The sequence below is a fragment of the Helicoverpa zea genome, chromosome 9 (assembly GCF_022581195.2).
Source record: "Helicoverpa zea isolate HzStark_Cry1AcR chromosome 9, ilHelZeax1.1, whole genome shotgun sequence".
Taxonomy (NCBI): domain Eukaryota; kingdom Metazoa; phylum Arthropoda; class Insecta; order Lepidoptera; family Noctuidae; genus Helicoverpa; species Helicoverpa zea.
The window spans coordinates 8,299,549-8,317,851 of NC_061460.1; the positions used below are offsets into that span (position 1 = coordinate 8,299,549).

Consider the following 18,303-nt stretch of genomic DNA (forward strand, 5'->3'; position numbering starts at 1 on the left):
CGTTCTTTTTCTGCTAGCTCTGCGAGGTTGGAGGAAATTTTATGGCTTTTCTTTAAGTAGTCATCAAAAATAGTTGTTAAAATATTTTTTATGGGTCATGGAAATTAGACTGTTTTTTTTTTAATATGTGATATTGCCATTAAGTTTAGACTTAAATGTGTAATAATCAATGTAAATCTGCATTAAATCGCCGATCCAACTGACCTGCGTTGCAATTTTCTAAAACTCTTCATTTTACTTAACATAACAAAAGTAATATGGGCACCAAATGCAGACACAACATAATAATCCAGATTTGGAAAGTAAAGACAAAGCACAATAAAGAGAACTGCAAATAAACAAATCATAATAATTACAAAGCAAACTAATTAACCGATGCTAATTGGCTAACTGCTAAATTAACGAACCGCAGACGAAAAAAATACCAATAACAAGCAACTTGGGCCTTGCCAACACACCTTGTGCTCAAAATTCACGGAGAATAGTCCATATTTCATTTCAGTCCGCTACTCGAATACACAATGAGAGGATCCCCATGAATACTAACTAGACAACAGTTTATTTCGTTAATCGTGCAAACAAGAACTTTCAGTTTGTATTGCTTTATCTAGCAAATAGTTTGGTTTGACTGCGTTTATGGTAATTATTGTAATTTTGATGAGGTTGTACCATTCGAGAATGTTGTTGCTATTCTCGTTTGTATAATTGGGTTTATTCTTTAAACATTGGTTTAATTACGCTGGGGAAGTATCATTAACATTAATGAATTTAGGTTTATTAATGAGACATTACGAGATAGAGGTAATCGTCACTTGCTTCTTACTTCTTCGTAAACAACATTCAGATAAAATAGTTCTTCGAAAAAGAAAGTAAAAGGGAACAATTTTATCAATGTCTAAAACATTGATTAATTCCGATGTCGCCCGAATATCTTCATTAATTAACCGATTGACCTTTTTCCTGAATTAAATAAACTTCAACTTGTTTTCTTTTGATAAAACTTCCTCCCTGCTCAAGGTTTCGCAGATACACAAACAAGAGTAAAAGTATCATCGATGTAAATTTTATCGGATGAAAACCGATCGCTGTAGGTACATGTCACCCATATTTTCATTTATCAGGTCAGGCCTTATAATATAAGTTTATTCTTTTATCAAATCCGTAGAGACGATAAAAATGAAAGTTTAATGCGTCAGCCGAACGTTGTAGTGCGTAATGTCCTAAATGATTCCGTGGTTTCTCTTTGTTTTTCCAACGTTTTTTTGTAAAACTCGTTGAGAAGATTCCAAATCGTCCCGCTGGGATTTTGGAGATGTCAAAGTCGAGCCAAAGTCGCGGCAAGAGTGATGATACGACGTCTAACAAGTAGGCGACATCTTTGTAGATAGAACTGTTATTAGCATACCTATAAACATAAGTTTTGGTTATTTTGTGCGATAAGCTTAAAACATATTTTTGTGTAAGTGTTGAAAAACATCTTATGATGTAAGAGAACGAAGCGTTATCGTATTTAGAACCAGTTTGGAAACAAACATTTGAAAATTATTTCTCTGTCTAGCCATAAACTTAAATTCGAAAATTCAGTAGTGTAGACGTTTTGGTTTATCTTTCGCCTTATCAACAAAAAGCTTTTAACTGTCAAGATAGTTGAATGTCTGAAAGAAGAAGATTTAACAAAAACCAATCCCTTTCGTTAGTTTACTCAGATGGATTAATGATACCTACTACGTACAGAGAATTATTACTAAATACAGTCTGAAAAGTTTTAGACCTCGTATTATTATCGTTTAACATAACAATTCTAAAGCTATACCTATAGAAACGCTTGTACAAGGCAACTTGGCCGATCAGAATAATCAATCAGAAAGTTGGTTCTAACTTCAGTCGGCACGTAAGTACTGAATCAAATCAAAACTATGTGCCTTATTATGCGTGAGATAAAGTTACTCTTGAAATACTAGTTTTGGTTAGAGGCTACGCTTCGTTTGATTGAGAAACTTCTCATTTTTACAAAGTATATAAAGGTGAGTAGTTTTTCAATTAAACGAATCTACATACGACAACTTCAAAATAATTGTTATTAAAACCAAACCCGATTTTTATAGCGAAATCCCGAACTACATTAGAATGTAGATGCGAACTTTTTACTCAGACCGTAATAATTAAAAACAATTACGAAGTCTACCTTCTCATAATAACAATTTCATTCAAAAAAACTTATTAATAATCAATTTTCCAAACATAAAAAAATTAATATTTTCATATATAACGGTTATGTATGAAAATACACAAAACAATTTGGCCGATATCTGGCACCACCCCTCTCCGCTGACCGACGTCAACTCAACATTTGCCACAAACACATTATCCTACCTCGTTATCCATTTGTTTCGACTTTATTAAAACAATGTTTTTACCAGAACGCAAAATTTTCCTAACGACCCGCACCATCTAGGGACATTTGGCCGGGATTAACTTTATGAAGAAAACTCCGGCCGAAGTGGGTTATAAGCTTCTTTTGTTTTACGTCACTTATGTACCGCGCGTGTAAGGAAGTATCTTAATTAAACCTTTGTTAGACAGGTTGCGGTCGTCGGGCAAGCATTATTGTGTTATACATACGTAGGAGATGAAAAACACGAAAGGATTTTCATTTAACTTTTTACGACAAGGGTTAGTGAGAATATTTTCTGACAGTTATGTTTTAATTTTCAGTGGCATAAGTTCTCATGTGTTACTTAATAATTACTTACTTTACGTTGTAATAAATCTAAATTATTTCAGGATTTCCTTCTGTTTGTATGAACTTTTATAAAGTTTTTTGGTCACGAAGGCGCAGTGGTGAGAATACAGAGTATAAATAGGTATCTCTCTTGCTCTAATTGAATTTTAATTGTTAGTGCAGTTAGCGTTTATGGCTTGCAATGATACACATTACATACGTTAGTAGCATGCAATAATATACACGTAAGTACATATTTACTATGTGTAATATACTTATCTCGAAATGCAAGAAGTCAAAATCGATTCCGAAATATTATAATATTCCTCCTATAAACCGCTCCTAATACTTTTCGAAATGATCGGAAAAGATGATTATCACGTGATATATTAACTATCACACTCGTTTCTGTTCATAACATTGTCATACTGATTTTATAGAAGACTTTTATAGAAGACATTCATAAGCATTTGGGACTACGTTCTATCGATACCTATGGACTAAAGAATTCATTTTATTCGCTGGATAATGTTACTACGAAGTTTTAAAATACTTTGGAAAGTAATAATAAATGTAAGAGCTTTAAGCTTCTGAGTTAGTATTGAGTACTTCTTTTATTTATTAAATTTTACTATACATAGAAGGATATTTGATGAAGTCTATAATTTGACCGAGTACACGAGTATAGAGCTTTTAATTGTGATAAAGATTCAACATCAATTTTTGGGAAATATATTAAGATTATATTAATCTTACAATCAATTAAAACATTTAATTAAACAATTTAAACAGAAGAACCAGGTTGCATTGTGTTCACTTAACTGTAATCCATACAGCATGAAATTATTGCAATATATCTATATAACTTCATAACATTTATTGAGATAGCATTAACATAACATAATTTATATCACATCCGAACTATTAATTATGAAGATCTGAATAGCATATTCTTTGCGTTTTAGTGATCAAACTTCAAAGCAATTTTCCGCACAATGAGCTTTTAAAAAATGTGGAGCCATTAGCCTTAATTGTCGCGGACGCCTATTTTTATAGTGGGGGCCTTATATTTTATAACGTCGTCTTCAAGTAATCGCTCTTCTACGTACCAATTTGTAAAAAACGTCTTTTCTCCTTACAATTCACAACATAAAAACAATCTCTTTGGATGTTTAAATGTTTCTGTCTTTGCGTACTTAAGTGTATACGTTTCACAATATTTTACCTTTAGCTTAGCTATATTGCGTAAAATGACACACTTGAAAAAAAGAAAATCTCGGTAATCATGGGCGGAAATTTTCATACCGCCTACCGTTTAAATGTCTGAGCGATGAATAATTATGTGCGTACGACGCGTGGTGTCATTGGGAGTCGATATCGCTTACGCATTAAATCTACATTTATTACGCACCGTCTTACCTACTCGTACATTCATTTTCTGAGGGAATTTCAGTGCGAGCATGCTCGTCATTGTTATTGCTCGAGTTTGAACCGACGGGGTTGATTGATGACGCGCTCAAGGGCCCGCGTCGGGCGCCATCGTCAATGGCGACATAAAAATCGCTGTAATCCTCACCCAATTGCTTGATTATGGCTGTTAATCTCTCACCAAGATGGCAGCTAAGGCTTCGACCCTGTCTTTTTATAGCTCCACTTTTATTTTCTCTACAAAACTGTGAATGTTAGCGACTACTTAACAAAATTGAAACGGTATAGTAAATCTACGTAATACGTCTTTGTTTTCTACTTTTACAGTCCGTTTTAATGACCCGGCGCGCGGTGCCGAGATGAGGCCTATTCTTAAGGCAGAATTTTAGTTGTTAAATACTTTTTCCATTTAAAGGTAGGATCTTGGGAGATATCTTTCTCTTGAATGTTTTCCCGTTAGTATAATAAGATGGTTTTGCGAGGTCTTTGGATTTGGCATAACGCTAAAAGTAACAATAATGTGTTTACGAAACAAAGAGGTTTTCAAAGCTGGGAACCTTGAATGTTATAAAAGTTTTACCTTACACAAAAACTATTGTCGTAACAATATTTCGAAAAAAAATGTTAGCGGAATATCAATAAACGTTCCATAGAGCCGACTCAGAAAAACAAAGTTGCCACTTCAGAAAATATCATAATTGAATCGACCGTTGCCCAATCGAACATTAACTTACACGACCCTTCAAGACGATTATGGCAAAGTACACACATTATATGAACAGCGTCCTACCCAGCAAAATAAAAGGGGCAATAATAGTAACTATGATATCCTAAAAGGGTAGGTCTCGTTTGCTTAGGGCAGCGTATATGGCATCGATCAAACTTAACGTTTAATCGCCTTACTGATCCTCATATGAGTTCCCGATTCGTCCTTCCCTTCGTCCCTGAAGGGTTATTAGGTTAATATTCTACAGAGATGGACAAGAATGGATACCATTAGACTATGTAGCTACCCACCACATTGTTTATCAGAGGGTAGGGAAATTCGATTCAATGGAGTAGCTAAAATTCTCCCCACAAATATCCCATGCGGGGTAATAGTTCAATATTCACAAGGAGTATATATACCTACAGATACTGTGCTCATAATTATGTATTAATAAAGTACGTTTTGATAACTATACCTAGTTATACACAAATATCATGACATATTTCTTACAGATAAAAATAATGGTTTCATCTTACCTCTAGTATGGTATTAACCCAAAATTTTGAGTCTCACTAATATTTTATGCTTGTAATTGTTATCTTTTGTGATAGGATAATAATGTTATCCCCATATAATACTAATACTCTATGGAGCCCGTTTTCGTTTCAGTGGTTTTGGATAGTCCATTCGGCGTCTTGGCACTCTTTCTTGTTCGTTTTGCTCTTCAAGTCTATGATACGAAAAGAATCACAATGGACATTCGTGTAAGTTCTATTACAAAATTTAATTTTAATGTCATTGTTTGCGCATTTTAATAACTGGTGGCTATACATGGAATTAAAAACGAAATTGGAAAAGATTATAGAAATAATGATTTTCATGACTTCTCAAAGATTTAGTGTGAGCTATATATCGGGTGTGTCGTTCATAATCACATTAAATGAAATGCGTTAATATACTGGTTAATATGTCGATTAACACAAAGATAAAAGAAAAATACGTAAAAATAAAAAAAAGTTTTTTTCAAACAAAGTAAATAGAATAAAAATGTGCAAAAATTAGAACACCATATAAAAGTCAGTCATTACAAACAACTGAAATTCTCCCTTGAAAACTGACAGCTGACAACTGAGCAAAACATATGATACTCCTAACTTTATCTCTGCTTTTCACATGATGTTGTAAATTATAAAAACGAAAAATGACTCCTGTGGTTAAACCACTGAATGGATTAGGTATTTTTTTTACAATTCGCCATAGAATATCATAAAGTATATGCGATATGATTTAATGTGATTGTGAACGACACACTCGATAAATAGGTACATATAAAAAAATAAGTGACATATATTATATTGCAACTATGTTTATGTCGGACTTACAGACTGAATTAATAACCTCCTCCTTTTTGGGAGGTCTGGTAAATAAAAACTGATAAATGAATTCACTTTCGACGTCCACTACAAATACGCATAATCACATAAAACATTTCTCTTACAAAGAATTACGTTTTCACGTAACTGAAACGTTTCGTGAACCTGTATTAATATCCCGGGTGGCTATTCAAAAGGCTCGTTTCATCCGAAAGCACTTCAAACATGCTAATCACTGTTTGTTTGTTCGGTTGTGTTGTTTCTTTGATCGACCTTTCGTGTCCACTCGTTGGCTTTACAGACCACTTTAACTGTTTACGGCCCGTGTATTTGCCCTGTACATACTTGTTCGGCATTCGGGCTATGGAATATTTCATGCTTATTCGTACGACTGTGAATAGACATTTTGGTTTACAGTTGAAATGGTGGTATAATATTCCGTACAAATGTACCTATATCCTATGTGTATGATTCCTTTATAAAAGATCCTTTAGTTCCTGCAAAAGTATCTCCTTCAGAGTATGTTCGAAGCCTAAATATCTCAGATTACTTATCTTTATTTCGGGATATGAAACACATTTTCAAAAGTAAATTGATCATGTTAACGAAAACACATCTGATATTTTCCCCCGAGGTTGAAGGTAAACAAAATAGGTATTTTATGCGAAATATATTATACAGTAGATTTGAATCTGATATGAGAATCTTGTAACTGTGCCACACCAACAGGTAGATACAATGTTTTTCGAACAAGATAAAGTAATTTATGTCTGAACGAACAAACTTCGGAGACTTGAGAGCTCGACCCTCCGGGTGAGCGGAATAATACTCCAAAATGGTGTTTATAACAAAACATAAATAAGAGTTCGCGAATTTTAATATCAATCAATTAGCACTTCCAAAAATCTTCATCTTTCTTACCTCACAAGTTCCCGAATAATTTAATATAAAGAAGCCAAGTTTATCTAACGGAAAAGTTATCAAGAAGTTAATCTTTGTGGCTATTACCTACCGGAGGGAGATTCTTACCTTTTTGTCCGACTTGAGGGAAAAGGGAGAGTAATGATTACACCTTCCAGGCATTGTATTGTTTGCTTGTGTACTTGTTACTTTGTAGATTTTGCGGTTGCTGTGTTGGCTGCGTGGTTTATGACCCAGATTTAGGTACCGATTTGCAAACAGTGCGGTCGTGTCGGTTTATGCGTATTGTCTTGTTTGCCGAGATGGGGGATAAAGCGATGTAGCGTCGCGGATTATAATTTTACGTTCGTCGAAGAATTTAACAAAGAGATCCTGATAAAAAATAAGGGCAAAAGCAATACACTTAGTTCGTCATTCATCTCGGAGTAAGTAGGTACGCGTGGGGATGTGTGCTCAATCTAAGCGTTCTCATTAGTCGCGCATAACAGAGGCGCGGGTGCTCTCTTGATTGATTGCCGCTCACCCGGACGAGTCTCATCCATTTTTACACAAATCCTGAGATAATGGATATCATTTGTATCCAATTGCATTGTTATAAAAAAGGCCAAATGTTTTTGTTGGTGTTTTTGAAGCGGATATTGTGGTATCTAAAATATATAATAATACTTTCTTACTTAAAATGATATACACGAAATAATATCGGTTTGGGAAATAATTAGCATGTGAAAAGGATCACGTGCACATTACACAAGCTATTCATTATTCTACCAGTATTTATTAATTTAATATGTTAAGCAAATTCATCGCGAAGCGGCGACATAATTATTACATACTAAAATATTATTGAAAATACGAAAGTTTATATTCGTTACTGTTTTATTCTAAAGCTACCCACTTAGAGCTCCAGAAAAATCGTACCTACATGGATTTTGATGTACCTAACTCAGTAATTAGCCACATATCAATATGACTTTCTACTACTATCCATGTGCGGGAAATATTGCTCTCGGGACGTGGGCGAAACCACTGGCGGATGCTATTACAAAAATATTTTTGGCCATATGTATATTGCTTCAGTAATTTTGCGGTTATAACGGAGTAAGAAAAAAATTAAATCTTACTATTCTAACGGTACCTACTTAAGTAGAGCTCATATTATAAACATGAACACTCTAAGTAAATCTACACAATACATTATTAGAGTTGACATACCAAACGTACTGTCTGGGACTTAGTCTCAAGTACCTACTCATAGACTGGACAAAGAAATATCAGTGAAAACAGAGGGATGAGTCATTACTCATTATATAACTTTTGCTAATACCTGGGCAAAGCTCGATCAATCTCCCATTCTTACGAGCTAACATGATCTTGGATTAAATATTGTGACGTAAGAAAGAGAAAACGATATAGGTAGGTACCAAGGAGTAAGAAAAGAGCGGAGATGCCATAATGCAGGTAGATCAAGCGCCTTCTTGTGGGTCAAATACGTATTGTGAGCTTGATCAAAACGGTCAGTTACGAGTGAACTTATGAGGCGTTCGGATTATTTGAGATATCTGTCAACAATTTTGGTTTTCAAATATTGTGTTCAAAGTCTGCGTATAAGGGCGGAGACAGTAACGTTCCTGGTCCTTCGTACACCCACATTTTGGCACGGTACTTTCTTAGGAGATTTTCCGTTATGGCATCTCAGCTGGTAATTTTATTCTCCATGGTAGGTACCGAAACGCAGCCCAGGGGTGTGTGTAGTAGACTTTGATCGATGGTTGCTTGAATTTAAGTAAGCTGTTTATTTTTTTACTGTAATCATAAGTAGGCCGTAAGTGTAACGTTATAACTTTGGCTTGTTATAGGTTTAATCACAAGCTTAATCCGTTTAAACAATGATAGTATCATTGGTCATGGACATATTATATCAAGAAAGCTGAACAGATGCACAAAATGGGAAAAAGTTTCACAGACATTTAAGTCAGTAGGCACTGCCAAAGTTTTGAAGTGCATTAAGCCATAATTTGGAGTGTTGGTTTTATTTATAAAAAAAAAAATAAAAAAATGAAACAGGATCAAATTATTTAATGACTCATCCACATTCGAATAATTTGTGAAGTACATTGACTATTAATTTGTAAAGTCCCTTAACTTTTAAATACCACTCTTCTTGATTAATTTATTAAAATGGCAACATCAAATCAAAGCCAACAGCGGTGATGTGAACAAATAGCTCAGTGGGTGTATTACATTTCGACACGTGCCAGAGTTCACAGATAATTCTAGGAACTTTTTTGCAGACACTTTAAGGGTGCCTCTATATGGTGCATGTAGCTGGAGCAAGTTAACATGCGCAAGTGACAAGAGCACGCGAGTGGGTATTTTGCTTTGGTACATGGGCGAGTCGCTGGACCCGCACGTTTTTAGGGTTCCGTACCCAATGGGTAAAACGGGACAAAATTGTTTTCGCTCCTTTGTCCGCCCGTCCGTACGTCTCTCACCAGGCTGTATCTCATGAACCGTGATAGTTAAAGAGTTGAAATTTTCACAGATGATGTATTTCTGTTGCCACTATAACAACAAATACTGAAATCTAGAATAGCACCGTGTAGATGCATCCTAACGCCAAAAATCAACAAAAAGTTCTTAGTTCAAGCTGAAACTTGAGAAATGAAGTGCTTGCTGAACTTGTGCATTGTAGAAGTTTTAGGACTCAAAGCTTTAAGCTGTGCAGCGCTACTAGAGTAATCTTTGTATAATTATTATGATTGCTTGTGTCTAATGTCAGACCTTTTGTTGTGGAGACAATTAACTTCAGAATATTTTAATGTCCAATATTATTTGTAGTTTTGGAGTAAAGCTAGTTGGAGTAACGTTAATAATTTGCTAATGTCTCTTTTTGATTTGACTGATTTATTCACTGATCTGACCAGTCACTGATTTATTTGAATAGTATAAAATCCACCGTAAAAATACAACAAAAATAAATAATAAATTCCTTGAAATAAAACCTGAATAAAAAGACTGAAACCAGGAAAGAAAATTATGCACCTAAAATTAAACTGTATTTATTAACTTTTCATTGAAAGTATGTAAACTCAAGTACCATTACAAATTTTAATCAGTATAAAAAACAATTTAGTAAAAAAAAAACACACCAATAATTCGAGAGTACTTTCTCGAAACATTAATACCATTCTCACCAAAGAATTACATGCTACACTGTTGCTTCATCATTTCTTCGAAGGCTATAAACGTTTTAAGACCACTTAAATTGTACTAGTGCTAATGTAAGATGTCGTAACTCGCCTACTACAATACTATTAAGTATCTACTTTCCTTCGACCATAACAACTTGGGGATTAAAAAGCTAATATAGGAAAGATAAAGGGTATTACAGTTACTTGTGGGATGAAGGTAAAACCTTCGTTCCTAGAGATCCACTTCCCGCAACCGGGTAAAAAGTAGCCTGTGCCCTTATTTTGGATCTGCATTATAGACGGTGTTCAGTAGTTTTGGTGTCTAAGTCTGACAAAAAGAGTCACCTTTGACATAAAAATAAGTTAGGATTTACTTTCAAAGAAAACACTTCAGTTAAACAGGTTGTATAAAACATAAATAATTTATTACTTTTGTAAATAGGCTTTATTGTTAGTAGATATATGTATAAATAGCATACCTACCTGTATAAATAAAAAAACTTGATATAATAGTATTAAAAAATATAGTAGAATCAGAGAGGTCAGATAGGCAGTCGCTTCTTGTAAAGCACTGGTTCTCAGCTGAATCCGGTTAGACTGGAAGCCGACCCCAACATAGTTGGGAAAAAGGCTCGGAGGATGAAAAAATGTAGTAGAATAGTTTTACATGAATTCGACATGAAAAATGTAGGTATACATAGATATAATGTAATAAAGGTACTTAGATACCACACGGGTGGGTAGGTTCCTATGTGACTATGCGTGTGAAGCATTTGTAGTAAAATTAAGCCTGAATTTTGACCTAAAAGCGATAATAGCCTCGAGTTAACAACATAATCGTAGCGATTAAAATTAGGTTTAAATGTTACGTTTCAGTTTTAACCTCGCGGTGTTACCCGCGTGCCGGGGGACCTTTTGCTCGTACCCGGATAAAATATAGTCTATGTTAGTTGGGAATAGTGTAGATTTTAACAGTGAAACAATGTTTCAAATACCATCATTAGTTCCGCAGATTTTAGGGTACAAACAAACAAAAAGTTTCTTCTTTAATATATCAGTATGGATGTGCATTGTACAAGCATATTATGAATTTTAATACTTACCTATGAGGGATTGTTACATAAATATGCTCACATAAATTATGCAGTTAGATTCTTATACACGTTATTTTATTTAAATACTGCATAATTGACGTTAAAAGTTCCAATAAACAGTTGTAGTAGTATGTATGTGTGTACACTTGTGCTCGGAATTTAGGCCCGGACCGCCATCTATTGAGTTTTGCGTAAACTGTACTCAGCTAAGTATATCTGGTTAAACTGGCAGCCGACCCCTAAATGGTTGGGAAAGGCTAGTCACATGATTATAATTGTTGAAGCATTTGAATGTTTGTGAATTAATCAGGGATTACCGGCTGCACAAATTTGGATACAACTTGACAGTGCTTAAAAAATAATATATTTCGACGGTAAAAAGGCAAAAGGGGTCAAGCGCCACATTTTGCGATTTTAACTTTTTTATTGACCCCAACTCCACTATTTTTTCTCTTTCGAATGGTCGTAATATCGTTTTCCTAGCATGAAAAAAAGTCACTTGCACCAAAGAATTATTTGTACTGAACTGCCAAATCGATACTTGCCAAAAGTGCTCAAGCGACACCAACTTTACCTTGCATGGTTGAAGGACCATTTTGTGTATTACGTTTTTGTATCGCCTTGTTATTTGGCATAATTTTAAAAACAATATTAGAAGTAAATATGTCGTTTGTATCCATTTTTCTTTTATTTGTTTAATAACTATAACGTCGCTTACACCAATAGTAAAAATTGTCAACTAAACATAATTGGCGCTTGGCCCCTTTCTTAAATAATTTTATTTTCATTACGTTGCATTTGATCCACTAAGCGCGCGCCAGCGCCTGGAGCTTAGGCCAAAATCTAAATATTCCAACATTAAATATTGGTGCTTGACCCCTCGCGAAAGCGATAAACATGGTTAAAACCTGGGGTCAAGCGACATCTATCTTTGAAACTATTGATCTCAGGCTTATTTTGATGTAAAATTATTAAAGAACATTGTATTTTAGTAAACTTTTCTGAAGATTGTGATGTGATTCAATAAAGCAATAAAGAGATATTATTTTTTTAAACTTTCTTTTACTCTCCTGAACAATATGATCTGTGGTGCTTGACCCTTTTTGCCTTTTACCCGTCGATTTTTACTAAATTATTTAGTAGAATATATTGGCAGAGGTGAATGGAAGGGTGAATCCCTAAAATAAATATACCTACCTATAAATAAAAGATGTCTACTGCCTATTAAAGGACTATATACCCGTAAACTAGAACAATGAAATCACGAACATCTATTGTAATAAGTTTCCAACTACGAATAATGTGCCACATTCATGTATGACGGTATTATTCCATGTAGGTATAATAAGGCCTTTAGCAAATAACTGGTCTCATATCGGTGGCCCGAAGGCTTGGCTGTATCTAAAATAACTGAACATAAATCAAAATAAGTTTACGGTATATTTAGATATAGACGATGTCTGAACTGTGACTAGATAAACTGGGATCTATAAAACAAAAATCGAAGCTTTTCAATAATGTCTTAAAGAACGTGCAAATACTCATTAGTCAAAAACATTCATTTAACAAAAAAAAGGTACGTACCTACCTACATATATTTTTTTCGCATGGCACCGATTCGTTATGAAAACAGTATAAAACAGTTTGCGCTAAACTTGCTCACGAAAGCTGTAAAGTACCAGTCACTTAATAAAAGATCTCCCCCGAGAAGTGAAGCAAACGGCTCAATAAGATAGACGGCATCATCATCGTTGAGTAGAAAAAACCTCGTAAAATGTAGGAGAGGCTACATTAAATAAATTGCAGGCGCCCACCGCCCGTGGTGACATCTGCCTCCAGTCGCTAAATGCTAACTATGTACAGAAGGTTCGTCAATTTAGCCAATGATTTTGAATCAATTTCACTGTATTGTGTATTTATTTAATCTATGATGATATGTACTCTATACATAAAGGGGTAAAGTTTGAATGTGTTTGAAAATTGCTGAATCTTCTCGACCGATTTGAAACATATTTTACAATCGTAAGCGTATTTTATTTTCTGGTACGGAAAGTAGATCCCCTAAGGGCTCGCTTCCGCCTGCTTTCTGAGGAAACTAATTGCTGCAGTCGTGGTTAAAACAAAATATGTTATGTTATTCTGATGATATTCTATTTTACTGCCAAGTTTGATGATACAAACATATTGACACACCTACGTTCGCTTTTATAATATTAGTATTTATCAAACAACGTTGATAGTCGAATATCACTGTTATAGAATTACAAATGAACTATTGTATGTTTAAGGCAAATAAGGCTTTCTTGTATTTCTCAAAATCTTTTTCGTACTTCTAACTTAATAACTTAACTAAGTCCGAGTACGTAGTTAAATGGTCCCTCTAAAGGATTTTGTTAAAATAAAACGTGAACATTTAAAAGCTTTTGTCATAATGATACTGAGATTACCTCAAAGTAATTGCGTAGCTAAAGATTTATCAAATTTTATGTAGTTATTCCAACAGACCATAATATATCTACATTTTTTCCGACAAAGAGGAAAACATTTCTTCAATAAGTATGTACAAAGATCTGGAAGATAGACTTAGGTATTATAATGATTTGTTATTTCCTATGGTTTCATCCGCATATTAAGGGTACTTAGTTCTATGTCCAGATGCTGACCTATCCTAGACTGAAATTAATCTACTTCCGATTAAATATTAATCTTTAAATCTCAAATGATTGTAGTTGTTTACAGAATAATTATGATGGAGTACGTAAGTTTGGAATGAGCCCAGGTAAAACAACAATGTGATCTAATTTAATGACATAATACAACTTAACACAAGCGTACGTGAACGTTTCAATTTGAAAACGACTAACAGATGACATTCTGAACCCGTTTTCTATTCAACAATTCCATAAACGAAAAACAGAATATTTTTCTTGAATAACAACGCGGAAACAAACATTAAAATAAAACATTAAAATCACAACACAGTTCGGGAAACCAAAATGGGGCATCATTGCCAACGTCAAGCAAACGAGTTTCATAACTTTTATAACTTGTGTCGGTGTTCAGGCGACTTTGGCTGTCTTCAGGGACGTCGCACCCACTGTAATTATGTTTAATGGGACCGTTTATTGCTGACATTACTATTACAAACTTTGTATTCGTATTTTATTTGATGTCATTATGAGATCAAGTTGTTCCACCATCGCATCGTTTACATTTTGGTGCGATTAGCGATGCATTTATTTTAAGTCGTTTGACTGTACAATTTTAGGAAAGCACAATCGTTATTCATTGCAATCAAAACAGGTATAAAGTGTGTGCCAATATAAATAGGTAATTAAAAATATTGCTAAATAACCGTTTTGCGTCTCTGCTATCATTCGAATCGACCACCGTGTACTACACTTTGCTATCTTTTTCAGATTAGTGAAGCATTATTTTTTTTTAATACTCCTTATTACCTCTTTATAAAGTTATAAGTTTTAGTTTGAATAATATCAATTTTTATATACGTAACTTCTATTGCCGATTACTGTTACAGATCTTCTAATTAATTAATAACGCGTAGGGATATTACGTACAGAGTATCGGTTACGCGTCTGTCAATTCGGCTTTGTTAAGATACAGATATTGTATTAGACGGACAATTATATAGTCTACTATTATGTATGACCTGTCTAGACAAATGAGTTGTCTCGATATTGACAGGTTGCTTCGCGTGGCATTAACGTTATTATCCGACAACGTGCTCCGAAGTAGATAGGTCTTATATTATTATTTTATTATCAGGATGTTAAATAAAATACATTAGCTATTTATTAATATAAGACTTCAGTTAGAATTAATTTTTACGTAAATGTGAATAGTTTTATTTATTGGTTATTGAAATCATATTTTCCAATTCATATATTTATTATTGCTATTGTGACCTGATTTTGTTTATAAATATAAGTAATGTAACTACTCAATTGAGAGTAGTTGTGGTAACCAAATGTAATTTTACCATACGTTTAAATAAACACTCGTGGCCTTACTACAAAAACTTTAACAACTGTTTTACACTTGTCTAAAAACAATGTATGTCGTAATTTGACATTTTTTTAGACAAGTCTTAAACTGACGTTAAAAAGTTTTTGTGGTAAGACGGTCGATGTTTAGGTTTTTAAGTACTTAGGTATAAACAGGTTATGAATTTTCTAGGCTTGGATCACATTGCTATCCAAGAAAAGATCTTCAACTAAGGCAGGGAGATTCCGCAGTTATTTCTGAACTGAAAGTATCTCAATTCTCACAGCTACAGTTACCGATGACACTAGAAAAATGGATTCACTAAAAATGTAAAACAATAAAACGTTGTAGGTATCGAGAAATAAGGTCGATCCAAATTGTAACACAAGAATGGTCAGAGAGAGAGAGAGGTTATAATTGAATTTTATTACAGTTCTCTTTAACATGATTACATTAAGGGCTTAAGGTTAGTCCACAAACAAATTGGGCTGATGTTGCTACAGTAAAACACTTCGAAAACAACTATTGAATATCAATATCCACCTGCGACAAATGAAATCTTGTTTTGGTATACTTACCTAGCTCGAAAGCATCGGATTACAACATTAACATGTAACATTAATTCGGCTCCTATTGTGGATAATATTTTCAATGAATAAGTTTATATCTTACTTTATGTTTTATTTTTCATTATACGCATAACTTTTTTTTCAATAACTCTTATTATTGTAAACTTATCGTATTTAATAAACTTGTACAAACTTGAGAACTAAACATTGAAAATAAAACTTAGTAAGTAAGTTAGTCTCATGAGTAATATTTTCAAAAAAGTTATAATCATATTTTTTTGTGCCAATAAATCAAAAACTGTTTTCAGCCAAAATGCAAAATGGACAGAATCAACATCACCGATGATCGTTTTGTAAAAATATTTACAAGACTACACAAACAAGCAGAATGTAAATAAAGCAATCATTTGTGCAGACAATAATTTCCTGGTATTTTAACTATTCTTTTATTCCCATGTCTATTTTGATTTTTCACGTAACAGACAAAATAAAATCAGTTATTACAAAATTACTAGTCAATAAGGATGACGATGCGAAGGTACAATGGGTCCAAAAAACTTTTTCAGACATTTCAAAGTTGAACTTTCATGTTTGGAATTTTTCAAACGTTATTAAAACCTTTATAAAACTTCGAATTCCCGTAGCAATATGAAGGGTCTTTTGTTCAGCACGTCGCTGCACCGAGCACGTGTGTGTAAGTGCTTGAACGTGCAGGAACGTGCTTGAAACGTGCACGAATGGAAATAAGGCAAGTGTCGGCCAGCATGAACACTGGTCACTGGACAGTCACTTGAACTCGGAAGTTATTTTTTTTCCATTTTTCCATTCAGCTTACCACACTGCGTCCGTTCGTCTATTGTAGACTTTCGAATAGTTTTTTTTTAATAATATTTTATATTTTGAACGGTTTTTAAACTCCACGGTAAATCAGATCCTTACCGCGTTCATAGGGCAATGTAGTAAGCCCACGTAAATCTGCCTATTCCGATTTTTAGATTGATCGTCGAACATAAATTAACACTCTTTTAACATTGTAGTAACATTTTATAATGACTGTAGACTGAAACATTATTTATAAGCTTTACAAGCGCTACGGCTTTGAACGGGTACAAATTATAACATCCTTATATATTATTAAAACCTTCATCATTCCTATTGGAGAACCCTGGTGCCGTTATCCCAAGAATGGATAACTAAAATAACCATATTTATTTCTGACACTTACGCGAATATTTATTTTTATTTATCGCTGTTATATATGCGGACACGCCGGGATTAAATAATATTAAAATAACGGTGATAAATCCGTAAAAGTAATTTTATTTAAATAACCATCTTTGTCACGAGTTTCTGCGTGTTTTGGAAGGCAGCAGAAAGAATATAACAGTGTTTTTTTTTTAATTTCCAGTGAAGCGGAAGGGAGGAATGTGGGCAGGCGGTGCGCAGTGCGTGCATGCTTCGCTGCCTCGCGGCGCGCGCGCAACGCCTGCGCCCACGCTCAGTGGCGCCATCGCCAGCCGCCGCCCGCCCAGGTAATATAAACATTACATTATTAAAGCATGTTAAAGTATGTAACCTTTTCATCTTCCCACTACTGGGCACAGGCCTCCTCTCACACGGAGAAGGATTGAGCATAATCACCACGCTTGCTCAATGAGGGTTGTTAGAGTCCAGGTTTCCTCAAGATGTTTTCTATCACCTTTTTATTATTATTAAAGTAACAGTTATCAAAAGTCTTGTCATTCAGGTCTGGGGAGTGACTGGTGGCACTATAACCTCAGTATAACATAACAGAAGCTGCTCTCGATTTTCATTATTTTATGAGCTCCTGTAATAATGGGCTTAATGATCTGCGGAAGGCTGCCGGCAAAAGTTGACTTCGTCAAGCTGAAATTGTGACATGACACCCAATAGAGAAGTCATTTGTCTAATTTACAGCAAGTCAATAACAAATCATTTTTGATGCTCACTGAGACTTTTTCTGATATAAATAAAAAACTGAATAATAAATTACCTACAGAATACTTAGTCACACTAACTTCTGAATTTCACTGCTATCGCTGAAAATCATAAACAAAATAACAATTTGCATCTTTAGCTATATCTAAGTCAAAAGTGATAATGGAAATCTTTGTCTCAGCACTGTAACTTGCACTTTGAAATAATATTCATAAAGAATAGATGTACTACAAATTAAATTAGTTTTTCAATAATTGACTTATATCACTTGCAATGTTCATTTTCTTCGAATAACCCGAGGCCAGAAGAGCTACTCCTCCGAACTTTGATAA

General features: G+C 34.2%; 1 protein-coding gene across 2 annotated transcripts in view; it reads left to right on the forward strand.

The window, feature by feature from the left end:
- Positions 1–18,303, forward strand: part of LOC124633551 (voltage-dependent calcium channel gamma-4 subunit) — an 83,655-nt gene that overhangs the window by 61,462 nt on the left and 3,890 nt on the right. For both annotated transcript variants that reach the window (XM_047168816.1, XM_047168817.1), the window contains exon 2: positions 17,421–17,544. In XM_047168816.1, the coding sequence (XP_047024772.1) occupies positions 17,421–17,544 (124 nt within the window). The remainder of the gene's footprint in view (positions 1–17,420; positions 17,545–18,303) is intronic.